General features: G+C 40.8%; 1 protein-coding gene across 2 annotated transcripts; it reads right to left on the bottom strand.

Annotated features, from left to right (window-relative positions):
• Nucleotides 1-875: 875 nt before the first annotated feature.
• plcg1 (phospholipase C, gamma 1) lies at nt 876-26721 on the bottom strand. Of its 2 annotated transcripts, none has more exons than XM_074681036.1 (33): nt 26364-26721; nt 24885-25173; nt 17931-18083; nt 17661-17754; nt 17522-17569; nt 16912-16996; nt 16708-16791; nt 16238-16260; nt 16077-16146; nt 15889-15990; nt 13394-13512; nt 12787-12872; nt 12268-12388; nt 11876-12044; nt 11651-11773; nt 11337-11438; nt 10925-11112; nt 10275-10475; nt 9964-10083; nt 9677-9857; nt 9483-9560; nt 9299-9402; nt 8998-9091; nt 8794-8863; nt 7502-7665; nt 7092-7188; nt 6748-6972; nt 6500-6648; nt 5817-5931; nt 5117-5278; nt 4932-5020; nt 3813-4081; nt 876-3728 (listed from the first exon to the last, which is right to left on the bottom strand). In XM_074681036.1, exons 2-33 carry the CDS (start codon nt 25099-25101, stop codon nt 3686-3688), a joined length of 3945 nt encoding a protein of 1314 aa, XP_074537137.1. In that variant the 5' UTR covers nt 25102-25173; nt 26364-26721; the 3' UTR covers nt 876-3685. The 2 variants fall into 2 exon arrangements, with proteins under 2 accessions (XP_074537137.1, XP_074537138.1); XM_074681037.1 differs by having other exon boundaries at nt 26420-26721.
• Between the last annotated feature and the right edge of the window lie 807 nt (nt 26722-27528).

The following is a 27528-nucleotide window of genomic DNA, read 5'->3' as shown; positions in this document are numbered from 1 at the left end:
TTGTTGCCTGCTTGTAGTCTCTTCATCTGATGCTTAAAAATCAAACACTTTCACAAGCTTAAGGTGATGTTATACGTGGTTTGTTCTTTCCATCCAGTAGATGAGACAGAGTTCTTTGACCAGGGAGCGTGACTTTATTGGGGGATCGTTGTAATTGGTTGATTATCTGAACAATCCCCATGTTTGTGGTGCCAGTATGACATTTTACAGTTCCTGAGCACATCAGACCCTCCTTATTAGGGATGGGTACCAGATTAGGTACTTCAATGGGTACAGACCGAATTCCATATGTAATACCAAGCACTGATTCACATTTTATCACACGGCACCATGTTTTGGTACCTAAACGCATCTTTGTGACTGTGAGTGAGTGGAAGAGTAGATGATTTTTCTATACTGGACATGAACACAGCATTGCAAGGTAGTGTATTGAGAAAAAATATGTTTTTAAAAAACTTTGAGATTTTATAAAGAAAAAACTGATTATATATTCCCAAATAAACACAAACAAAAGTACAAAAAATTTGTACCGTTGAGTACTGATACCGATTGCCAGGTACCATGCATCTGAACTGTATCGTTTCAAACGTGAAAGGTATCCATCCCTACTCCTTAGGCTGGAAATCATATTTTATAGCCCTCTTTTATCTGATGTCACAGTTGATCACCACCTTCTCTGAAATTTTGGTTGAAAAATGGCTTTTCATATCTATTGATCTAAAACTATACGGTGAACCTGCTTTTAGCTAAGATCTAAGATTTTATTCCAGTTGTTTCTTTCTGGGATTATCTATGGTTAAAATATAAGCATGTAATGTTGATGTTTCAGTGAGAAAAAAACAACACACAAATGAGAAAGTAGTATAAAGCAGTAAGTATTTTATTTACTTTCAGGCTTGAATATGTTTCATATGAAAGGCAAAATTAAAATGAGTTCTTTTCCTCTCCATAGTTTAGGCACATTACAGAAAGGCGATTGTAAATGACACCAAGGGGAACAAAACTGACAAGGTTGAAGAAGAGAAGTAAAAATAATGGCATGACTTCGGGGCCCTGCACACCCACATAGACGCTCAGAGTTAATCAGACCTCTTTACAGGCTGTTTGGCATCCATGTCGTCGTGCTTTCACAGGAGTCATCAGTCAAAGTGAGCGACAACACTCGTGTGGGTGCAGCGTGGCCGTGCAGGTTCTTTAAGGGCTGTTTGAATGATTTGGCTTTAATGTAATGTAACACAGATGGAGGCACGTAGACACTAGCAGACAGATCAGTATTAAGAGCAATGGAGGGGGGGACTCTCCACAAAGACCATCAATCCACCAGTGGAGCTTCTGGATCAACATCAGGTTGCAAACATGAGATGCTAAAAAATGTCACCCAGAGAGCAAGTTTCCCTCCTTTCCCTGCTTTGACCTCAACTTTAAGTCCATATGGCTTACATGTGTCTCAGCGGTGGAACAGACTGAAATACAGAGTTTACATCATCAAGTCATCACATACGAACTGAGTAAACACTGTAAATGACACAAACTTGGAAAGGTAACACCATTTGCTCTAGATGAGATTTTATCACACACTTCAACCCCAACTCTCTCTCAACAGACACCTTTGTCATTAATCAGAATCCGCCTGCTCCTTGGAAAAGAGAATTAACGTCAACCCTGTGAGGAGTCTTAATTACACCAAGCTCGATGAATATTAGTGAATAAAGCTGGAGTGTGAAGCTAAAGTTTTGCCTGTGCTGTGCAGCATTAGGGCATGCACGTGCATTCAGCCTGTCGTCAAAATTCCTGTGTATGAGCATCTCAGCTGAATTTCATGGCAGTGAACGTTCATATCAATGGTTTCTTGATCCCTTGATGAAACTCCACAAAGAAAAAGGTCCTTTCTGTCTTTTTAGAGCAGCAAAATGTTGCTATAGAGATGTAAACTGTATGTTTTAATGCTTCACACAAACAATAGAGCTCTTTTCATTCAGTTACTGTTGGACCAGAACACTGAGTATCTCCTTGAACATGGGGGACACATTCTGAAAGCTTCAATGGCTGATTGTAACATAAAACTGCTATGTTTAGGAAATGCGATCCACTTTTTCTGCAGCCAAAACACTCTTGTCAAAATTGCAGAGTTAAAGCAGCTTTAGTTTTTACACTCACTGGAGTATTAGAGCAGTTTAAGTCACGGTTACGCTCAATTGATTAAAATAATGTAGTCAAGGATCCATAAATTCTGTTAAAATGCAATTAAAAGTAACCACATTTCAAATCAAAGAGTCAATCATGAATTATTCAAAGACTGGGCTGCAAAGTTCATGGTATAACTAATACAATCAGAGTTTGTAAATTCATAGTAGAGCACATTAAAAAATCTGGAACATTCACAATCTCACCTATCAAATGAAAAGGTTTCTGCATGGGTATAAATATCTGTTCCTGAAATTACTTTCTAGCTGTAACCTTGTAACTCCTCCTCCAAGTTTGCTGCCATACATTTGTAGATGTTGCAAGCAATAAACAGTCATCGACATGTATCCCTGGTCCTGTTTCATCACACAGCGTGGTGTCAGATCCCCAATAAACACGATGAGCACACAGTAAGACTGAGGAGGGGGACAGAAGTGTTCATGAATCTGACTGGCTTTTAAAGGCACCTGCAGAGCAGGAGAGTGGAATGATGTGCAGTTTTCAGGAATGTCTGTTAAAATAAAGAGCATGTTTGTGTGTTTGTGTGTGTGTGTGTGTGTGTGTGTGTGTGTGTGTGTTTGTGTGTGTGTGTAGCCTGCTCTCTCTGCTTCGAACACATAAAGGCTGTGACTTCTTCATGACATCTTTAGAAAGAAAGCGTTACCTTTCCCTCCAGGTTATGGGTGTGACTGAAGACTGGAGGTGCATCATTTCCCCACAGAGAAGAGAAGGAGACATTAAACTAGCAGAAGAGAGCCCTCGTGTTTTACACATATACATTTAAAAAAAAGAAAGAAAAGTCACATTATGAATGTTTAAAGGTTTAAATAATTATAATAATTAAAAACATGGAGACAGGAGCTCTTTGAGAGCAGGTCAGCTGCTGCTGTTCTCTGGCAAACAGCACAGCAGGAATAAATACATATATTCATATACGCCAAATAGAGAAGAGCCAAGAAACCTAACTGGGGAACAGTTTCAAACTGATACCTTTCATAACTCTCTCCCTCTGCCTCCTCTCAGCCTTCACACCGTGCAGCTGTTGTGCACACAAGAGAGGACAGCACACCCTGCAAACCAGCAGTCCAGAGCTGGAACTTTTTCAGCGCTGTTTTTGTTCTCCTGTGAACGTCCGTTTCTTCTTCCTGTCCACAGCGTCCACTTCCTCTCAGTGTTCACCCCCTCTGTGAATCACCCTCCTCCTTTCTTTCATGTCCGAGTCTCTCCTTCAGACAGGCGAGGAGTAAGCAGGCTGGGTGGCAGGGAGAGAGGAGGAGAGTGAAGGAGAGAGGAAAGGGATTGAGGAGGGGGGGGCAGTTGGAGAATGGAGGGAGAAAGAGCTGCCTGAAATGTAGGCCAAAGCGGTGGTGGGCGTTTCCATGGAAACAGTGTTCACAGCAGTCAGTGACATCATCAGTACTGGGAGAGGCGACTGGGTGAGGAAGGGTGGGAGGGTGAGGGGGTGGGGGTGCGACAGAAATTCATCCTGATTGGCTTGGACTTAGACACGGTTCTCTCCGCCCACTCTGGTCCTCCGCAGCATCCTGAGGTGAGACAAAGACGGGAGGATGTCTAGAATCGCACAATGACTTCACCAAACCAAAGAATCCAGCACACAGCACATTTACCTTCTGTTCGACGCATCCATGTGGTCCAACAGCGTCTCCTGGGACACCCTGAAGTCATCCAGAGGGGACTGGTAGCGGGACTCAAAGGAGCCTTCCCTGCCCCTGTAGGCCATGGCCTGAGCAGGTGACTGGGGCAGAGGAGACATGTTGGAGGAGGTCGAAGATACCGAGCCGAGCTCCCCCACACGTTCCCTTCCTGCTTGGACTGATGCAGTCACTGGTGTGGAGCCAAGTGCCAGAAACGGGCTCAGAACCTCTCCATTTTCATCCTAAGAGGACGAGAGGGACAGACTTAACTCCGAGAGTCAACTCCATTAGTCTTTAACAACACTTCCCTTCATATGAGTCCAGCATCTCCACAGAAAACCTTCAACAGGCTCTCTGAGAAGTTGCATATTTGTGATTCAGAGGACTCGTGTTGACCACCCATCTTTTCTTCATGAATGTTGACGTTTCAATCACAGAATTCACTCCTGAGGTGATAAAAGTATTTATCTCCTCAGGTCTGTTGTGTTTTATAAAAATAATTATTGTTTGTCTTCTAAGGGTTTCCTCGTCCCGCCTCAAACTACAACTGTTCATGAAGACTCTAAAAAGAGAATTATAACAACTAATCCTGCATGATGTTTATCTACCCACGACAGAAACTTCCTGAAGATTTGTTTTGAGTCTTTTAACCAATCAGAAGCTATTTTCCTGACTCTCCACCAATCAGAGGTGCTGCGCCAGGAGTGTTTGGAAAGAGAAGTATAAATGATGCTGTTACTAACCAGTGAAGCATCCAAAACACCAACAGGAGCATTGTCTGATTGGCACTCATTAACACTGTTCTGTCTGCTATTTTGGATGCACTCAAATGTGCATTTCACATTTGATTTGACTATTTCATAAACTTTATCCAATTGTTTTGTATTATTATTAAACACAGAAAATAAAGCCTTCAAAATTTAAAACAAGCATTGCAACATTAATTTTAAAATGTATTACTTAAAAACCTTAAAAACCATTAAAAAAATCTGTGAGTTTGTTCAATTTATATTTTCTGACACATTCTTTTGCTGTTAATAAAAGACAAATGCATTTTAAACTTTCTCAAGCAGAAAGAAAAAAAATGCTCACCCTGCCTGTGGTGATGTCCATGTGAACCAAAAGAGAAGCCAACTCTAAGTCCTCGTTGAAGCTGTTTTTTAGAGGTACAGACCGGTAACCTGGTGTCACACAGAGAAAAGCGAGAAGAGGTTTGTTTACTGAAGTGCAGTGATGACACACACTACTGGAAGTCATCAGCAGTCAGGTGTGTGTACCTGTCTTCAGGCTGTGAATGGGGAATGTGGCCTGAGCCAGGAAGTTTTGGTCATTGAACATGTCGATCTCGTAAACTACGAAGCGCAGGAAGGCAAAGGCAGAGTTGCAGACTGTGAACTGGAATGGTTTGCGGGGCCACGTGGGGTTCAGACCATTATCAGCTGGAGGAAAAAAAAGACAAAAGAGATGGAGAGGTGACAATTTTTACAATACGAATGTATAACTCCCTGCAACTTAAGTAAGAAACACAGAAACAAACAAAATCCAATTAAAAAAAAACAAACAAAAGCACACAGTTAAGACAACTACTGAAAATAAAGAGGAATTAAAGAAACATTGAGAGTCTCTATTAAACAATCTCCACCTTTATAAATAATTGTAACAAAGAGAAACAGGAATAAACAAGTAAAGAGAGAAGTCTTTACAGCTGTTGTGGTCTTGCCCTTTAATAATACATGTCTATAGCTAAAATAAGGGGTTTGAAACCTGGTGGGAGCTGAGCCAGAACTACATCCGATGGCTTCTCTTTGTATTCCCACGCATGGCTTTGTTGTTTGTACAACTTCCTGTTTTTCTAGGACCAGACAGGAACTTTCCAAAGCATAATGTATCCAGTAAACAGCTTGTACTCTTCAGTTTTGGCGATGTGCTCATTTTACTGGCAAACACATTCTGGGTTAAATGCAGGGCAGTGCTTACCTTCTGAGTCAGTTTTCTGCTTGGCACTGTCGTATTCTGCCCCGCACACCTCGATCTCAATCAGAGGGCAAACTATGCCTCGTCCGTGTTTGGGCAGGTGTCGAGCACCCAGAACCTTCAGAGACAAAAGAAATACAGATTACTACTTTAAATCTTTCCTCGTCACTCCTTTCAGCATCTTGACCCATTCGGTTTGTTCAAGGAACACAAACATACACCTGATCCTGTCACTTTACGCTTCATCTTTACCCCTGCTCCTGTTTTTTGCCACCTCTCACTTCATTCATTTGTTTTCCAAACCGCTTATCCTATTCAGGGTCGCGGGTGGCTGGAGCCTATCCCAGCTGTCATTGGAGAGGCAGGGTACACCCTGGACTGGTCGCCAGTCAATCAGAGGGCTGACAAATACAGACAGACAACCTTTCGCACACACTCACACCAACAATTTAGATTGGCAAACAAAGAAGCCGGAGTACCTGGAGAGAACCCAAGTATGCATGGAGAGAACATGTAAACTCCACACAGAAATCCCCACTGACCGAGCTGGGAATCAAACAGCTGACCTTCTTGCTGTGAGGCTGCAGTGCTAACTGTTGCGCCACTGTGAAGCCCTGTCACATCTCACTCTCACGCTTAAACACTTTAGCACACTACTCGCACACACAGTCTGATTCATGTCTTACCTCTATTTCTAAAGTGACTTGATCGAGGCCCCGTAATGTGTGTCTGTCGAAGGGATCAAAGCTATCGTCCCTCATGATGGGCGGCTGAAGGACGTAGCCACTCCTTCCGTTTAACATAAACAGAGCCTGGTTCATCTGCATGGGCTTATCTGTACGCAGCGAAGGAAGGGAGTGGTTATTAAAGAAGAATATAAGAACATCACAACCTTGAATGTTCTTTTTATCAACAGTAACATAAAAGGAGGTACCTGCAGTCTGGAAGTTAAGTGCCACCAGCTGGGAGCCACAGAGCCACATGGGTAGAGGGTCATAGTTGGAAGAGTCTAACCTCTGTCCTCTGGGGTAGATTCTGGACAGCTGGAGCCGATTGTACTGCAGGAACTTCTTCCCCTTGATCTTGTTGACGTACTTTTCAGCCTTGGTCTCAGGGAAGGATGACATGTCTCTGAAACAGGCCCGCTCTGTGCCGATCTCTGCAGGAGGCACAGAGAGAAGACAGCTGACTTATCTGTGTGTTATTAATGGATGTGTGTGCTGTTAGCTATGCAATAGTATGAAATACTGCATGTTCACAGCGTTTAATCATTCTTACTGTCTTCATCAAACGGCACAGGCCTACAGTAGATGACCAGGTCAGATAATTCCAGTGCAATCTTCTTCCTCCTCTCCATCATCTTCCCTTCCTCCAGCTGGACAACCAAACACAAGCTTTCAATGCACACGCTCAAACGACACAAACCACAACTTGTGACTTGAATTAAGACACTAAAACCAACATGGACTTTTTTTTATCTCTTAAACAACAATAACTGTTTGTGTCTTAATGCTATACAAAACTAAAACAATTCCAAGAGGAGAATGCGTAACTGTTTGAAGCCCTCCTGTCATAACAAACTAAAGTCCTGACTTGCCCCATCAGTGGTCAACATAGCATCAACATGCTCTCAACTCTGTACTGTATTTCCAGTCAGGACAAATATGTATACACATATTTTTGTTTACCTTAGCTTCTGAGGTCATAGTCACTTCACGGATCTTGAACACCCATTCCTTGAGCTCCTCTTGGCTGCTGGCAGCGACGTCCAACACTGGGCCTGTCCGCATGGCGGTATTCGGCACCAAGGAGAAGACGAAAGGCCTGCTGCCCTTCCCATCCTGGCGCACAACTGAGTGAAGAAAAAAAGAGAATGATCAGAAAGAGATGTACAAAAAGAGGAAGGAGGAATGAGGAGAAAAACTTTGCATAAACTGCAAAAAATTAGAAGCTAGTTTTAATGTCTTGTTTTGAGGAAAAATAGTGGAATTAAATTTAATCAGCCATATAAATTCCAGAATGAAGCCTTTTTTATCTTAAGATGATAAAAGACAAAACAAAAGCTTGCTTTTCTTGTAAAGACTAAACTATCTTGCTATGGGGTAAAACCCTACTTGTTTATTTTCTTGGCTCTAATTTAAAAGAATTTGTCTTGAAAATTTTTGTCACCCCATTGGCAGTTTTTTTTTTCACTCTGAATAAGCGATACCAGAATATTTTTTTCTTTAATATCTGGAAAAAGACATTTTTCAGCTAAAGAAAACCAGAATTGTTCAATTTGGAAAAAGCTTCCCAGTAAATTTAAGGTGTTGTTTTGTATCTAAATCTTTGTAGTGATTGTCCAGTGTGATCTTCTTTGATTCTGGTGTTTTAAAATTGCTCCAAGTGAAAAGTTTGAACTTTGAGCACTGACAGAGCAGCAAAATGTTTGCAAAACTAACAGCAGCAAACCCAAGGTTATGGTCTCTTTCTTAAAAGTAAAACAAAGGCTTGGGATACTGGTCATATAGAGGATGCCTAAGAAAAGTGTTCAAGATGTAGTAAGGTTATTCCCAATGCTGCCACTAGATGGAGCCAAAGAGCCTCACAAAGGCAGAGGCAGGGGCCAAAGTAACAACAATGGTTAGCTGAGGCCACAACAACACATGAATGTATATGCCAGCACTAATGGGGGTGTATTGATTGAGCTGTAGAAGCTCAATAAATGACTGAATACAGTTCTGTGAGAAAAGCTAATTCATCAAATGCATAAAATATATTTTCCATCAGAACAGAATGAGGAAGATTGATTAAAAAAGCTGATAAAGGGAATCTACTGCTTCAAGAGAAGGTGCCTGCAATTGTGCAATAAAAACAAAGGGGGCAAAAATGATGTGCATGCATATGGCAGCTGGAGAAAGAGGCTGCCCTGTGGCAAGGTGACAGCCTTCTGTGTAGCCCTGCAGCATAAAGTCAAACAGGAAGTGAAGAGCCCATTCACCAATCTGACAGGAAGACACGTCCACACTTCCTCTCAGGAGATCTCCCAAAGGGCTGTTTTCTGTCATCTCCTGCTTGACAGAAAAAAACAGATAAGGGAAGGAGTTGTTATCAGAGCTGGTATCCATGTTATGAACATATTTCTATTACATTTGATGGAAACAAATGAGGTGCAGTGGCTCATTAAGTTTCATTTGAGCCTCACAGTTCTGTCAGGCTCTGCAGCTGATGGACTGATCTCCTCCACGTAGTTTGCAGGAAACCACAGTTGCTTCTTGCCCCCACAGTCTCCCTTCCACCTGAGTAAAACAAAAGTGTTAAACAGAATAAAGGAGGATTTGGTTGTGCTAATATTAATAACTACGGATTTAATATGATGTCAGAATTAAATCAATGTCATAACACAGCCCCATCCGGTAGAATCACCCCATCTCAGGTCAAATATGATTTGTCTAAGTGCATAATTAAAAGCTACTTCCTGAATAAATGCAATGCAGGTCTCTCACCATCCTCCTTCCTGTTTGTCCACATTAGAGATAATGGCGTTCTTAGTGAAGGAGAGCTCATCGTCACGCTGGGCTTTATACTCGTACATGGCTCTCACCGTGCACTGAAACAAAACAGAAAGTTATGCAGGCCCAAAGGTGTGAAGTCAACCACAAACGATCTTTTTCCTTTCTTAACACTCACCTTAAATGTCGGCCTTTGGTTAGCCTCCACGTAAATGCCTGGATTCCTACCCTCATACAGAGACCCGTAGTCTGGCTCCTATTGGACAACAGATTGTGTGTTCAGTGGATATGTCTCAGACTCTAGTCTAGATCAACATTCTTAACTAGAAAAAGGTCTGATAATGTTTCACAAGTGAGAGTATTGGGGCTCACAGCTGTGCCTATCTTCTCCAGTGTGTCCTCATTGATGGGATACCGCAGTTTCATTTTGCGGTACAGAGGATGCTTCTCATAGTAGCTGATGAGGTCCACAAGGCTGTCAAACTCTGAGGTTCCCAGCACCACCGTCTGACCCTCCTGCTGCACCCGACAGTGCTTAATCTTTCCCTCTGCCCTGTGTTAAAATCCACAGACATGATATCAAAAACTCTGCATTCAAACCAATTTTGACTGGGAAAAAATGGATTGAGAATGCAACACAGGCAGCAGAATAATGTTACCTGAAGGAAATGGCAAATGAGTTGGGTTCAGTCCTCTTCCTAACAAGGAAAGCTCCATCACGAGGGACTCTCATTAGCATGTTCTCTGCATGACTCCTGGACAGGCTGGCATGGTACCACCTGCGACAAACAACAAAACATGGTGAAAATAATTAGAGCCTAAAACTTTTTCATTCCCACAGGGTTTCTCTAAATGGGGGCATCAGATTATCTTTTTTTCTCAGTATAAAGTGTTGAAAGAAACACAGAGAATAAAGCTCAAGTTTATCAAACATTCTCTCTCCGGTGTAAAAATGCGGGTTAGTACTGACTCTTTGCTCTCATGAGCGTTGGTCTGAGGCACCGGTTCAGTCAGCTTCATCTCAAACTCGTTGCAGCGCAGTGCCACCTGCTGGTAATGGTTGATCAGGGCAAAGAGCGTGTCGAACACCAGGTTGTCAGTCAGATAGAACTTGGGGCTGCCTGCCTCCTGACGGGAGTGGATACGACAATGTTGCACCCGCCCTGAACGCCTGGTGCAGAGGGGAGGAAAAACAAAGAATGGTTGAAACAACTAAGAAGTTTTTAGCTTCCCACTCTATCTCTGTGATCTTAGAAGTTAGCACCTGGCATCTACCAAAGTTTCCATATATGTCTAAAACATACAAACAGACTGATTGGTTCGTAAGTATGTCAACTCATACAGAACCCTTTGAGAGAAAGTAAATAGTCCCACTTCAGACCGTGACAACAACCAGCTTCAGATCAATCATGGAGAAATTGACATTGATTGATCAGTGAGTGTGACACTGTTGATTGGCCAGAGTTAACCTTGCTGAACACACTTGGTGACAGAGGTTTACTGCCAAACAGACTTTCTCATTTACAGTATCATCACACAGTTAAATTTTAATGACTATCAAATGTGTAAAACGTGTTAAGAGTTTCAGTTACTGTGAATTTAAGTTTCTGTGTGCCATACCAGAAAGACAGAGTGTAGTCTCCAACAAAGGTCTCGCTCTCTCGCACCAGGAAGGAGCCGTCAGGGGCTCCAGTTTCCAGGCAGTATTCAGAAAGTAACCTCTCTGCTATCTGCCGCCCATCCCGCCCTGCGCCCAGCTTCCCGTGGAACCATTTCTCCGTCACATGCTGGTCCATACCATTAGACACCTGGGGGATGAAAGGAGATTTCAGCTGATCCATGGAGTATTTTACAAGCATGTGAACACTTTCAAAGAGCTGTGCTGGCTTAAAACAGAATATACTGCGTTTCTGTCTGGGTAGCTTATTGTAGTTCCTGATGCTTGACAGATATGGACAGATATGGTCAGGAATTATTTGTGTCAATAAAATCAAACCATTGTCATTTTCAGAAGAACACCAGCACTACTGACCTCTCTGTGCTCCTCTTCGTCATCATTGCCCTGGTTACTGGAGGTCTCCTCTGAGTAGTAAATCTTACTGCTGGTCAGGACAAAGAAATGGGGGTACCACTCCTGAGGGGAGGAAAGGGAGATATGATTAAGGATGAGAGACAGTTGGTTCAAACGGCTGCATTAATTATTTAAAGATCCATGTGTTTCACTAAAAACGGGCCAAAGTGGGTAAAAAGGCTAGGAAAAAAAATGAGCAGCAGTGGAGTCCCTTTGTGTGTCTTTGCATTTTTGCCGTGAAACAGAACAACACACCAAAGGACCAACTGGCTTACATGGTTAATGGGATCTTCCAAGTACAGGATGCCATTCTTGATGGAGTTGCTGATGTCGTTCTCAGAGTAGGGTGTTGATGTGGACACCTCCTCATAGGCGCTGCCCTCTGCAAGCTTCTTATGCTGCAGCCCATAATCAGAAACATATCATAATTAGAACACTGGACACAAAGCATCCATTCATACTTTTTATGCAGATAAAACATGAATGAAGAGGCTCCTGACCTTGATGAGGATTTTCCTCTTGAGCTGGTTGGGTGAGGGCAAACCATCTGCAGCGATATCCACAGCCTTGGTCAACAGCATGTCTCCAAACACTTTCTTAAAATGCATTGCCATATTTCTTTGCTGCACAATACTGCAGTGGTCCTCGATGGATAAGATGATGGGATAGCTGTAAAAGGGACAGAGATAAGCATTGTTAGAGTTGTGACTTCAAAGAAATTTGCTTTCTATCTGAGCGACGGATTGAGTATCTTATCTTATTTTGAAATATGCAACAATCAGAAGTGATGCCTGTGACAGTTAATGTTTTCTGTATCTTTGTCATATCTTATCATTTAACCATATCGCCACTGGCAGCTGAGAAAAAAAAAGTGTTATTCATGGAGACTCACTCAGACGTGATGAAGGCGTGCTCTTTGATGGTGGTCAAAACATCCATGAACTTGATTTTGGTTGTTAGGGTGTGTCCGTGGTAGATCACCGGCATTCCATCTGGACCATCCCAGCAGTCCACTGAAAACAAACACAGGTAAAGTCTTTTAATAAAAAGATTTCATGTTACACAGCTTCAGGGGACCTTTGTGACAGTTGAACTTAAAAACACTCAAGATAACGTCATGATTGTTTACTCTTGTTTGAAGTAAAGTGACCCTTTAACCTACTGTAAGTCAGACCTATTCATAGGAACCTGCTTGACAAGGGGCTGGTGTAAAGGCCATGTACAGCACCGTTGTGTAACTAAGTGTGTGTTTGAGTGTGTGGGTGAGGGTGTGGTGGCTGCTTTTGAGGACTGCAAAGGATAAAAAAACTGAACAGTTAATTATGAGGTATAAAGTCAAGTAGTGGTGGTTTGACTTTATGAGGTTTAAACTGTAGTGTGTGTTAGTGTGTGTGTGTGTGTGTGTACCCACATTCAATACAGCGGCAGCCCATCCTCAGACAGCGAGCGTACGCCTCCAGGGAGGACTCACTTGAAAACTGGTCTCCTGTCAGGTAGCTAAAAATAAGCACGCACAGTCAAAGTATGCACACAAAAACAAACTGAACCAGTCTGTCAAAAAATTCACACATAAGGGACTCCTTCAAAAAAAAACACAAACACACACTATCTATGGTGGTAGCATAAACACATTCATACTGCCATATCAAAAGGGCTCCCCTCTTTTGTTGACCGCTGTAAACACTTTCAGTATGTCAATTCAAGCCTTATCAAAGCAGCATGGGAAGTTTTCATACCGCTGCTCCTATGAGTATTGTTTTACATCTCACACAGAAGGTTATCATTTCTACTGCCTTTCACACACTTTTCTATTGGAGGAAAAAAACATTTCCCTCTAAAATAAACGCCCGACACTCATTCTGATACATGATTGTTAAATTATACACTTCTATCAGATGTATGGGTGCAGTTCAAAAGGATGCCAGACTTGCATGACCCTGAGGTCTAATTACAGCCACTTCTATTTGCCTGAAGCCTGACATGAGGAAATAGATAAAAGGAAGTTACTCTGTCCTTACGTGTTGTGTGAAGATGAGATCCAGTAGTGGGACAGAGGGTTGTTCATGTTATCTGGACACACTTGGTCCAAGGAAGAGTCCCAGATGGTGTTCTCTTTGGAGAACAAGTATGTCAGGAGCTGGCCAGGAGAGAGGAGAGCAGAGAGGATGAGGATGATTGGAAATGTTTACTTTGAAGCTTCAACAGATGTGTTTCAGATGTGTTTCTCAATCCACAATTTAGAAGTCTCTGTATTTAAGAAATGTGTTGCAAAGACTAGAGGTTTTCATTACAATATAGTGGCATTCAGAAAAGTGAATGCAAAGATTGGTAGAGCCTATAACACAACTCTTTTTAATCAATCAATGTTTAAAAACTCTAACAACAGTTGATGCAGCTATAGTGGCGCTATAGCTATGTCACAATTTTGAGTCTTTCAGGAAACACAAGAAAGATCTGTTTTTTTTTAGAATAATCAGGTTTGGTAACGCTTTATATTAAGGTCCTGTAATAAGCATTAATAAGACCTTTGTAAGTACTTATAAGATGCTTATTAATATTATCATTTGTTTATGATACTATATAACTGCTTAATAAGTGTTTAATAAGGTCATTGTAATAGCTAATACATGACAACTAAACCTACAAGGTATATGGACCCTCACCCTCTTTGTTTTTTGTCTTTTGCTTTTGTCTTTCATGAGCCCTACCCCAGCCCTTCCACTAAACCTAACCATTCGGGGCCCAAAGCCTAAACCTAACCTGTGGGGCCTCATGCCTAATCCTTACAATGACCTTATTTAACACTTATTAAGCAGTTATATAGTCCTATAAACAAGTAATGATGTGAATAAGCATCTTATAAGTACTTACAAAGGTCTTATCAATGCTTATTACAGGACCTTAATATATAAAGTGATAACTGAGGTTTTTTCATACACCAAACAGTGTCAGACTGTGAGACGCTGGCTTTCTTACAGTAATAAAAGTTCAAATCAAACCAGCCAATTTGAGTTGGGGTTTTACTGCCTTATAACCGGTGATTAGGAGTGGTTTAAGGGGAATGTTTTCTTTGACTGTATCTTTAAATTTTGACAAGCAAACCCTGGGTTTTGTAATAATTAAATTATTCACTTCTTTAAAAAAATCTTTTAACACCAATCCATGTGCCTTCATCACCTCTTCACCTCTTTTTCAACCAAAAGTCTTAAAACCAGCTGTAGATTGTTTAGAACTAAGAATTTTCTGTAAAAGTCCCAAAGAACCACTTTCTTTGTTTTATTTCCTTGAATCACTTTTTAACTAGAGTCAGGAATAGTTCTCTATAAATGAAGATTATGATTTCAATTATGAATGGATCATTTTAATCTCAGCAGGAAGTTTATCAAAGGAGATGGGTCGGGCAATTGTATTTAAAATCTATAACTCAAAAAGGTTTAAAATTAGGGATGCGCTGACCAGACTCATTCCTGATAAAACTACTGATCTGATCCAATACCACTATGATTTTAAAATTCTCTTAGACTCAGTACAAGAATGAGAATAAGAATTGAGTTTTGGCCAATTTAGGCTTTTTTAGCTTTGTAAACAAAAATAAAATAATAAATTAAAACTGTATTGTTATTGTAATGGGATAGCAAAATAACTGACAGATTTTAAGTTTAACTTTGATTGTGGAGTGAGAAATTAAATTTGCACATGCAGCAAGATGTTGTCAGAGTGTGAAATACCTCCAAACTGCTAAGCTGATGAAGTTACGCTCCTTCTAGTTATTTTAGCACCATGCAATACCGCACAGACGTAAAGCACACGCACACAGAAGAGCATAGAACTGAAATGAGTAGATCTGCCCTATGGATCAACCCTTTGTCAACGATATCCAATTTTACTTTTTGAGTAAATTCCTTGTCTTCTTAGACTTGGTATTACAAGGGGTAAACTGTGTTTGACAGTCTATGTGTGTCTGTAAAACTGGAGTCTACAGTTAAGGTCTAATATCATGAAAATGCATTTATGGATTCTTTTTAAGGGAGTGTTGGCATTTTATAAACCCCGAATCCCCTAAAGTGCTTGAGCCAACAAGAATGACAATTTTTTGCGCATAAAGACTATTTTCTTCTCAAGTTTTTTGATATTAGCATTTGCAAAGCCTGGACACCTTCAATAATATTGTGTAACCAAATGCAGAGGCAAGAATGAGCTAATCCATACAGGCTAGTTTTTACCAGCTTCCTGTTGTGTGAAGTCAACCATGTCTCATCGTGGTGGCTACAAAAAAAGCATTCTTTATTTCTGCACAACTCTCTCAAACGCCACAGTCAATAACTTGTTCTGTATGTGTGGGAGGAGGTGCTTTGGGCTGAAATGTTGGCTATCCATGACAATTTCCACATATCACCCACCTCCACCCACAACTCTGTGGGGGCACTGGAAACCACAGCTCAACAAACACCTATACATTTTTCCGTAAGTGAGAGAAGACCCTCAAATGAGACGGACAAGAGCTGCTGTTTACCTCATCTTGGTGGAAGTAAGGCTGCTCCACTTCTCTCAGGGGGTCTTTCAGGTAACCGAACATGAACTCCTGAACCTTGTTGTTGTCTGACGCCCACATTTCCTGGATTCACATTCCAACACACATGAATTAAAGTGAGTAGGTAAAACATCAACAGGAAGAATTTGAATCTTGTCCGTGGTTGTTACCTTTTGGGACTCCAAGAGGAAGTATTTGAAGTCGTCGAGGGAGATCTTCTGCTCTGGTCTGTCTATGAACCTGACCGAGAGGAGTAATGGTTCGCTTCAGTAAACACACATCTGTGTCCCAAAAGATACTCATTTCAAGTGTGCGGTTAGTTTTGACTTACCTTTGCAGAAATGGGACCTCCATCTGAAAGAAAAGACAAAAAGGGAAAATATGAGTTAATTAATGAGAGTGACATCCTTTCAGTCTACCAGTCATGTTGATAGACATCCTGTTGGGGGTAGCTGTTTTGTAATGAGAGGGTATGAGGTCATCCATTCAATCTGACCCCAGCCTGCCTGCCTCCTCATTTGTGTGGTGTGTGTGTGTGTGTGTGTGTGTGTGTGTGTGTGTGTGTGTGTGTGTGTGTGTGTGTGTGTGTGTGTGTGTGTGTGTGTGTCTGTGTGTGTGTGTGTCCTAATGGCCTCCAGAGGGGTTTGGTGGGATTTTAGCTGGTCCATATTGATCTCACAGCCATTTGAGAACAGACAGATGGGTAAAGGAAGGGTGTGTTGGCAGAGCATCAGATGGGGGGAGAGGATGAAAGTGCTGGGGCAGAAACTGTCTGTGCATGCATAAAATCAGTGCACTTACGTTTTTCTGTGCATCGAGCATGAGGCTGCGATAGAGATGGGCAAACTGGCTGAAGGACACGTCTCCGTTCCTCAACTCTGAGTCCTGTCAAACAAACAGAATATGGACCGTTGATAACAAATCATAAAAAAACGTCATTGTGAGAGGAAAGTGGGCTGGGGAAAAGAGTGGCAAAGGGGGAGGGTGTAAGTAGACAGAGGTTACCGGAAGTTTCTCTCGAAGGAATTTCATGTTGGGCACCCTGTAGTTGACCTGGCTCAGCATGCTCTTCAGATCCTTACAGGATATCCTAAACACATACACACATTTTGTTAAGGGGTGAAACACAAACATGAATACGATAAGATAAGGCTAACATTTTGCAAACGCAGATCCTGCAGAGGAGCAGAATCATAATTTAAAAACTCGCACACATTCCTGTAAATCTTTTTTTTTTTTCTGGATTCACTTTTACTACACAGCCTGGAACTCTGCATCTGGAGGACAATACCCCCACATAGTAACAAAGGCTCGTGCTTTTGCCAGGGATGTAACAGACAAACATCTCAGTACATCTCCTCCATCTTTTACAGTCAGTTTCCTGCTGCAGGAAGGGGTGCTGGTGTGTGGCTGAGAGGTTAGTTCCTTTGTAACACCTCTCTCTCTTTCAGACACCTACGAACCTGCCGCAGCCAGCCTCCCTGCTCCTGAGGTCACATTTTTAAAAGGACACAACTGCTGCACCAAATAACTGCGTTATATCTAATGATGCCATTTCCTGTGAGGCTTATCTGATTAACTTTGGAGTATAATTGTTTTCACTTAGTGGACTTACCTGTCCTCTCTGTTGCGATCGACAGCGTAGAACTGTTTACGTAACCATCTAAAAACAAGTATAAATTAAAAACAGGTAAATACCATATGTAATGTGTGATAGCTTCAGCTCTGGGTTTGCATTCACTTGAACAGCTTACCTTTCTATCTGGAGCGGCGTTGGGGACTTTAATGTGTCCGCCACAAGCCAGCTTAACCCTTTCATCCACATGGTCATCTCCTCATCAGATGTCGCTGAGGGAGAAAATTATTTTTATTATTACACATTATTTAGTAATATTTTTGTCCTCATAACTAAATCCAAACTACACAAAAGGAGCATCTCCTAAACATTCCTAAGTTTATCATAAAGGATCAATTCTCTAGTATTATCTGCAGGTGTGCGACCCCGTGTTGATGTCTGAACATACCTGCCAGGCTGAGCGATTTAAGGCGAAACTCAGTGCCATACAGGATGACGAAGCAATGAGCGTGGTCTGGCCGAGCTGCAGAGTCTTCCACGTAGCGCTCAAAGTCCCGGGACTTCTGTCCAGGACGAATCTCCTTGATTTCCCGAATGTCAACTGGGGGAGAAAGACGTTTGCAACAGTTATCAAAACACAGATCTGACATTTCTCTGTACTAATGAGTACTAATGTTTTTATTTGTAAAATTATACTTTGATGGTATCAGAAACAAACAATGCACATTACTGAAATGTCTTGAACTCTTTATTTGAGTGATAAAAACCTTTTAGTGTTCATTTCCTCTGAGAAACAAGCTTGTTTAAAGGACATGTGGATGATGATAGCAAATTAAAAACTTTATTAATGTCAACAACATAATTATGTGATAACATTTGATTAGATTTGTGCTCATGCCAAATGTTTTATTATTACTTTGCTTTATTACTGCTTTGATAAATCTGTTTCGTTGCATAAGCAGGTCCCCCAGCCCACAGGCAAGCAAAGCACAGAAGAGTATTTCAAGCCCCCAGACCACATTAAAGAGCACAGCTGGGGTCACCGGTGAAACCACAGGCAGACAAAGACATAAGGTAGAAGTTCAATGTGAGATATGAAAGTCACATAAAGATGATGAAGTTGCTTAATTCACACCCGTTACAGTGGATATCTAACAAAATGAGCTTTTGTGACTTGAGCCCCTTGTATGCAGGTGCCTCAAATGTTTGAAACTTTTTGAGTAGTTTATAGTAAGAAAGCATTTTCCAAAGGCCTTCTTTCAGGGACTTTCTGTGTATTTTAAGTGTATTCAAAAGATTAAGAATCTGCCAAAATCAGATCACAAAAAACGGCTTCATCTGTTCACTCCATGTGCAAAGAGAGCCGCCACGATCTTATCTTGGATTCTTTAACAGGCGTCAGAAACTTTATGAGTGTGTAGGCTGTAAAGTAGCTCAGCAGGCTCCTATCAGCGTCATGTTAGCAGCAGTCAAAGACCTACAGCGAGGACTCTCCTGCTGAACACACACACACACACACACACACACACATACACACTCTTCTTTCAGCTCCTGCTTCTCTTCCTGCCCCAGAACCACACATCCTGTGCTTTTGTCGCCTACACACCACATCTGTGCTTGCATGAAGGTGAGCATGAGCACGTTATTTTTTCTCAAGCATGAAAAAGTGCGTCTTCTCATGCAGAATTTCAGAGGTGAGCTCTCGACCATACATCACACCTCAGTTTACTTCACCAGGCAGACTTCCGCTGAAAAAGAGGCGGCTGTGACGGGCTGATGTTAGACAACACTTTTTAAGTCATTTGAGTCCAAATATTTGGAGTCTGCCTCAAACCGATGAAGGAAATAAAGAGACAGCCAAAGGTGTAATCTTACACAAGGAGATGAGAGGAGGTATCCTACAACACACTCCCATACTTCCTGCTGCGCTCCGTCCTGCACGCCTCACCATTCCTTCCTTTCTGGTTTTCACTTTGTGATGACTAAGCAGCTGTACTCACCAGAATAATCGTTTTTTAAGATGAGCTTTTGTCATTTAACCAGATAAAAAAGAAGAGAATACAGCGTTATCATTCAGGGGGAAGTCCAGATGGCATGTTGTTTTGATCTGCTGAGACTGCACATACCGATTGATGTCAGTTATTTTATAAATGGCCAAATAATCAGTCTATCTCTAAAAATATTAATTAAAAGCAGCAGATATGAAAAACATATGATAATCATAATCTAAATGAAAAGCTATGGCTACTGGGATCAAATCTGAGTGACTGCTGCACACAGCGTGACAACTTTCCGTGTGCACTCACACATCAGCTGATCCATATCGGCTTGTTTCATATCATGTTGTGTAAAGTCAAACACCGGACTTTTCCCCTGACAAACATCTGTCATGCAGCTCATGGATATTGTTCCCCTTTCCAACTCTTTGTAAATATAGCAAGTCGACTGTGGAACTGCTGCCTGATCTTTTCCCTTATGTTTTCATGTAGATGTGACCGACCTATCCAGACACTGAGCCATACATGTGTTGTCTCAAAATGGTCCGGCAGCTGTTTGAGCGTGCGTAAAAGCCTGAAAGTACTTTTGATGTATGAAGCGAGAAGCGTGTGCCAGTCTGTTACAGACGGTGTGGAAAAAAGCAGCTCAGAGGCTCAACAGATGTGAGCAGGTAGTTCCACGCATTTACACACACAAACAATGACACAGCCTATTGGTTGTTTTGATTGGTTAAGAAATAATCTCCAGGATGTAACTAATATTGCTTTTTGTTTGATGCAAGTCAACAAATCAGCTCTTCAAGTACTGTGACTGTTAATGAGCAGTTTACCACTGAAACACTGTGGGACCTGTATCTGTCACATGCTGTGGCAACAGAGATAACTCAAAGTTTATCAACCAAGATACAGCCAGCCAACATGCAGAAAAAGGAAACTAAAATAACGATGCCTTGCTTTCAGAAACGGCGACCTTACTGATCTACACATCAATGAATTGACTGGCTGTTTGAAGTTTACTTAAAGGATTAAAAACTAGGTTATAAATCATTCCACCTAAGGTTTAAAGGAAGGGTAAGTATGTGTATGAGCAGATCTACTGGTTGCACCCAGTGATGAAAAAAAAAAGAAAAACCAAACATCTTGAGTGTTTTGAGAATGTTGTCTGTTTCATCTGCAGCAAAACACTTTGTGTGACTTGAAAAATGGGGACTCAGCGGTGATTCAATGAACACCACAGAAGAAATGTGGCCGCATCAACCTATATGCAAATCACTGCTATCACAAATAAGTCACGTAACATTCTGTGAAGCGTCATACTTTGCAAATTTGCACCTATGTTGGCTTCGACTTTGCCAGTAGAAGTAGAAATCGTTGATCAGCTTTCATTGCAGAGGATGGAATCAGACAGTCTAGCATAGAGACAGAAACCACATGATCTTTTACTGATAAGAAAAAAAAGCACACCTCACATTAATGACGTGAAAACTTCCCGTCCTGCTTTTTCATCTGGAGTTTCCCTCCATGCCGGGAAAGGAGACAGGGGGCCAAACTGAATACACCGTAATCATGAATAAAATGATAGATTTCTACTTATTTAATGCCAGATTTTAAAGCGTATAAAACATTATGGGAAGTAATTAAGTCATCATTTTCAACCTCTTATCCCGTTCAGGGTGGCTGGAGCCTATCCCAGCTGTTTTCAGGCGAGAGGCACAGTACACCCTGGACTGGTCACCAATCAATCACAGGGCATTATGGGATGCGCAATTCTTAAATGATGCAGTATTTTTTTTTTATATTCTCCAGTTATTGGTTATTATCTATTACTAATAAATCTGTTAAGTTCCTTTGGTTCAATTAACTCTGCAGTGCTCTAGGTGTGTAAAAAGCACTGTGCTCTAACTGTTCATATATTCTTTTAAACCTTGAACTATAATCCTGAACTCATGTAACCTCTCAGCCAGCTAGAAAGCACCTTAGGGACTTTTTGCACTTATGTAGGTGGCGATATTGTAATGCAGTGTATGCTTTAGTTTCTATTTGTCTTTATTTCTATTTGAGTGATTCTGTAATTTGGGGTACATTTCATGTCCCCGGGATAAACTTATCAATTACACTAAGTATTAATTTCAAGCAATGACCAATTTTACAGTAGGTCATTTGGGTGATATTTCACTTTTAGTTCATTCAGAAAGTGAACAGGTTCCATAATTTATTTAGCTAAAAATGCAAATAATTTGGTGTCCGAGAAATTAGCGTCAACCATTGAAAAAAAGGCCTATGAATCAGCAATGGTTGGCTCCAAAGTCACATGACTCAAATCTAAAGTCACATCCTTTTTAGGGGGAACCATGAAGAAAGTGTCGCATATTTTAACTCCTCCATATCAAAATTTCATCAAAATGATTGTCTGTACATGGGGCACTTTAATTGTTAGTCAACTATGTAACAATTATTTTCTGGTGTTCTTACTATAAATGTTAAAAAAAATAGGGATGCACGATATTATCGGCACAATATCGGTATCGGCTGCTAAAACCTTGAAAACACGTTTATCGGAATTGGCAAATATGAAAATTTCTGCTGATATGCACAGCCGATAAGGTGCTATTCAGTTAGGATTATGTTTAATTTCCATCTGAAAAATAAGCTCCTTAAATAAAATGTAGCACTTCATTTATTTGCACTGCAGAGCTCTGTGTCTGTCACCAGGTTGTTACAGTCGCTCTAAAATAATCAAATGCAACTTGGTTATGTTTAAAAATGCATTGTACATTTAAAGTTCATGTGATCTAAAGAAATTATTTTTCTGTATTTCAATACTGAATGTTTGAAAAAATAATACATTTCTTATTTATGGTAAAATCAAATGTTTTTTGTCTTGTTTTATGTGTGTTTCTTAAACAAATAAGACAGTCACAATAAGACTAACATATAAATTCCAGTACAGGATAGACTTAGCTTTCTTTACAGTGAAAAAAACAAACAAACGTGTGATTATCGGTATTGGTATAGGTATCGGCCAAAAGGGGTTTCGATATATCGGCATATCGGATATCGGCAAAAATCCAATATCGTGCATCCCAAAAAGAAACCCATCAAACTGTGAAAAAATGCACAGAAATATGAGGTGATTGAGGTCAGGTGTTTCCATGTTCAAGGTCTGCAGTTAGCACAAGAACCAAAAAATGGAGAAAATGTCAACTGCGTTACCCATCACAAAATGTAATGTTGTGGAGATAGGTTTGTCCCATCAACTGTGTTACCATGTGCTGTCAACCGTCTTACATGTGATTTTTGTGCCATAATTCTTTGAAATTTTGTCTAAACCTGTAATATAAATGACGAGGGACATTTCTGGGGAGTGTAGTCTGACATAGACATGTTGAATAACTCTAAATTCAGTATAATATGGATTTATGTTGAAAAATTAGTCACAATTTTTTTCTATAACACAGTTGACAAAATTATGCTCAAGATTTTTTTTTTGTTACTCAAATATTTAAGAATTCATTAGAGCTTAAGCTTTCCAACTAATATATTAAGTACATTCCAGCTGTATCACTTTCAGTCAAATAGAATTTGAAACAAAAAAAAACTTTTTTTTTTTTTTTTTTACATTTTTGTATACCTGAAATGTACTCCTAATTATAAAATCACTCATTTATTCCTTTATAATTTATGAACTTTGCTGTAATCTTCCAGGAATGATGGATGAAAATTAGCTGAATGTCTAACTGACAAATTTACATGCAAAAAAAGTTTGTTAGTATGCACTATTCCTTCGAATAAGCAAACAAATAATGTATGTTTAAACAACAACACTCATACAAGCCTTCAAAGAGAGATGATTTTCAGATGAACTGTCAATAATACAGGCAGGGAATAGCTACTTGAGGGGCACAAACTATGAAAACTTCTGTTGGTTAATCAACTGACAGTTACTGAATATCATCATGTGTGGTGCTGTATTTTATTTTGATGTGAAATTCACACTCCATTTTCATTTAAAGCAAAGCTTGGTGACAGGGACATGATTTGATGCTGTGGTGGACTGAGACTGAGAAAAAAACAAACACATGTGGAAACTCATTCATATGAGCCTAACACTGCCTGAATCAGTACAGTTTAGTAACTTCTTGTGATATCTCAGCTGCTGGATCAGGATTCAAATTGTGGTTTTGCTATCTGTAACAAACTAGAGACACTACAAGCCATCAATCACGAAGAATGTTAAACAACAGTTTTGTCTTCACTTGTGCTTAGCCCTGCGTAGAGTTGGAGTTAACTTTTTTTGATGAAAAGACCATAGAGTGATGAAAGCTTTAGGTTTATGACAAGCCCTGCCTTTATTTCTAACCAGGCTGTTACCGCCAACTGTTCTGCAAGACCACATCCTGTTCTGTCCTACATCTTACAGCCCGGTGCTATGGTATATATGTGTGCCACACGACAGACCGCGTTCCAGTTTCTTTGTGGGCAAGACATGAGAACTGTAAAAAAACGAAAACAAGAAATAAACCTGGGTGGGAAAATGTTTAAAATATACTTTGATCAAGGGGCATAGCGTTACATGTCTGGGTCTGTTATATTTAGCAACAAATCAAAGTGCTGTTTCCACAGTTAATGGACATCATTCTCTTACGGTCATTGATAAGAGGTAAACACAGCAGGCCAAATCATTCCCAAATGATCGCACACTTCCAGTAAAACCCCTCATATTCTATTTCTGTGGATTAATGAGCCACCCAGGCCAATTTCACCTCTCCAGGAGTATCGAATGGCAGCAATGAGCTCACACGTGAGTATAAAACCTTTCATGGTGCAGGAGATGATACTGTGGGGTGAAAAAAATAGGTCTACTGTCTGTCGTTTTTGTTATTGAATGTGCTCTTCTTGCTGCATCCGGAGCAGAGAGCAGCTGTGCACAAGGCATCCTGCCACTCGAGAGAGACGGACCATTTAACGAGACACTGAAAGCCAGCGCGTCCTCAGTTAGATACGCCGTTTTGTAGAAGGTTTCTCTGAATGTCAGCTTCCTGATGAATTACAGTAGATTTAGGTACTTTCTGCCTGTTGTCAGTCGCCCAATTTCTACCTATGATATGGTTCATCTATTGATCAGATGCTTGTTTAAGATCCATGTTTTCAGCAAGCCTGGCACCTGTTCTGTCAATATATTCATTTTCATGCATTGAGTCAACAGTTCTGTGATATCTTTATACATAAAGCCAAACAAACTACAATTTGTATAAACTGAGAGAGTTAACAATTGTTTGTGTAACAATCATGTCACCTGTCCTTGTCTTATCACCTGCCAGTGTTTCTGTATTTGTGTTAACCAACCAGTTCTGGCTGGCATTAAGTCATGTTTATGCTTGTGTTTCTGTGTGCATGCTACTCACTCTCTCCTTCTATTTTATCGGTGCCTCGGGTCCAGATAATAGTCCTGGTCTCTAGCTTGACTTGAAATGTCCGTCGCTCTGGCCGCTGGGACTTCTTTGAGTAAAACAGTGTCAGTACTGTCCCCAGCTCCAGGTCCCGGTACAGGTTGTTCATCTCTGCATCGTTGTCCATCCCCGGAACAGGTCCGTTGGAAAAGAAGCCTGAGGTCCCAGCCATGTTCACTTCCCCCGTTTGTTGTCCGTTTCCTCTTCAGAACAATCTGCTCAGCCCAGGCCTAGACAGGGATACCTACGGCAGCAGAAGAGGGGGGAAAAGCCATGAAGCAACTATCCTCTGGGGACTTCTGGTGTGTTCAAGCTCTACAGATATGCAGTAGTAGAAAGAAGATGTCAGGAGTTTGAAATACTGTAAATGCAATGTATACATTTTTATATCTTCAAGTACGCTGTCACCAGTGCACAAGAGAACAATGAGAAATTCTGCGTCCAATTTATTTACATGACTTTTAACTCCCTGATTGACTAAACCGTCTGTTCTTCACCTTACTTTTAAAAACTTTGACAAGTGCCTATTTTTAAAATAGGACCTAAAAACTTTATGTTCATGTCCTTTTATCTCTTGGATGAAAAGCAGGGACATTTCACATGTATTTCTGAATACTACCAGGAGTTGAATATCATCAGTAAAAAAAAAAAAAAAAAAAAAAAAAAACAGAAAGAAAAAGAACTCCAGATTAAAAATGTAGATGTGAATGTGTTGTATATGGAGTAGTCAAACTGGGATATTTAGCTTAAATGTCAGGGGATTAAGGTTTTCCTTTACATGATACAGAACACAACATGCCACAAAGCAAACAATATAATTACATAATGTGGTCAGAAAAAATGCAAACACAAAATGTTCCACAATAAAAGTACTTTTAGAGGATGGAAAAATTGTGTCAACATAGACAAACTTTGTTTTGGCATACATGACGTTAAAATTTTCACATTCATATAATTTTATCGATTTTTCCATACGGGATTGGTTTCTCTCTGTTCTAGGTCCATTGGAGCCACACAATGGTTTATCATAAACAGTGATAATCGGATGACAGCTGCAACTTGTAAATGTCTTAATTAAGCTCATCACGGCAAATAACTTTAACCTCGACGTGATTTTACCTCGAATCTGCCAATGGGGAGGATATCTGAATTATGGTCAAAACTACCAACAGGCCTGAAACCTGCTGCAGTCCGTACCAGAGGAAAAGAAAGTTTCCTTTAGATACAAACAGATTATTGGGAATAAAACTGGTGGAGAGGAGCAAACGAGAGGGATAACAAGAAACGTATGGCTATTTTCACAGTGTGGAAACGGGGCCGGTGTGAGCTAGCATTTCTCTGAGCCAGGAGGAGCAACCAGAGCTGGTTCTTCTCGTGTCAAAGAAAAACAAAAGTAGAGACAGTTTTTTTCCTCCTGTTCTCGATTAGCCTTACCGTACAGACAACAATCCAGTGGAAAACAACACGTTGCAGGAGCTGCTGTGCTGTACCTAGCGCCGCAATCTCGGCCCAAAAAGCACATCTCCAACGGCTGCCCCCTCTCCTCTCGCGCTCCCGTCGTCTTTCTTCTTCTCTGTTTTCCCCCCACACCCCGGTTTTTCGTGATTAAATCATCCTCTGGACCCAGAAAGGCGCAACGGTCCTGACGACAACAATCCCAGTTTCCTCTTCACCCCTCCAGCCGTCCATAGAGAGAGGCAGGCAGACAGCAAGAGCCGTGGTAAGACTACGCAAGTTTGTCTACTCTCAGACCCTGCCAGCGCAGGCCCTTCCCCCCCAGCCGAGCTCCAGCACCATCAAGTTCACCATGTGCAAAATATACACTTCCGCTGCATATTTTCACAATAAAAGTTGTCTCAAAGAACACCGTATTTCGGAAGAGATACTCATGAGTTTTTCAGATAAGGCTTGAATCACTTTTTTACGTTTGAGGGAAAATGAGTAAAAGTTGTCATTGATCGCTATATTATAAAGGCAGATTGATAGTATATCTACATAGAAAGGTCAAATGAATGAATGAACCATTTTAACACCAAGAACATTGTGTTAATCCGCCCAGATGCATGCACGTTTTTCCCTCAGGTTTGGACACTTTATCAGTTTATCCTTTGTTTGACGGCCACTATCATCTAAAACGTACTTTTTGTCTCTTCTAAAATGACAAATATAACATTGCATAAAACTAAAGGATTAGGAACCACCGGCTATCGGTGCGGAACACGCTCCTTTATGCATTCTTTTCTACGTAATTTTTCTCTTTCCGGTTATCTGATCTATCTCCCGATAACTTGACGCAGCGCATCCCTCGGGTTGTAGCGCCTGCCTTCGGCCTCTTAAAGAAGCAGGCCCTTTGCTTTTACAGTACTTGATAATTGTATGTCTGCTGAACATAACGTGTAATTCTTGATGACAAGAATCTACCGATTGAAGCTCAAGCGGTACGTTGTATTCTTGTAATTGGTCATTTCTTATTCCTATAAAAACACCTTTCCATGTATCTTAGACTACAAAGGTTAAGATGGCAAATGCATTTTAAGCCAAAAAAAAAGAAAAGAATTAAAAGGTGTCAACAAAAAGTTCAAGGCTGATGTTTTATTCT

Source organism: Halichoeres trimaculatus, unplaced genomic scaffold (assembly GCF_033239565.1).
Source record: "Halichoeres trimaculatus isolate MK-OKI-2021-1 unplaced genomic scaffold, fHalTri1.1 fHalTri1_scaffold_11, whole genome shotgun sequence".
In the NCBI taxonomy this organism is placed as follows: domain Eukaryota; kingdom Metazoa; phylum Chordata; class Actinopteri; order Labriformes; family Labridae; genus Halichoeres; species Halichoeres trimaculatus.
The sequence above is the reverse complement of the archived record's forward strand: the minus strand, read 5'-3'. Positions and strand labels throughout refer to the sequence as shown.

Coding starts and splice junctions, on each gene's coding strand:
- plcg1 (XM_074681036.1), bottom strand. CDS start 25,101: ATGGCTGGGACCTCAGGCTTCTTTTCCAACGGACCTGTTCCGGGGATG. Junction 12,873..13,393: donor ATCTCATCTTCACACAACAC/GTAAGGACAGAG, acceptor GCTTATTTTTAG/CTACCTGACAGGAGACCAGT. Junction 6,973..7,091: donor TGTGCCGTTTGATGAAGACA/GTAAGAATGATT, acceptor TGCCTCCTGCAG/AGATCGGCACAGAGCGGGCC.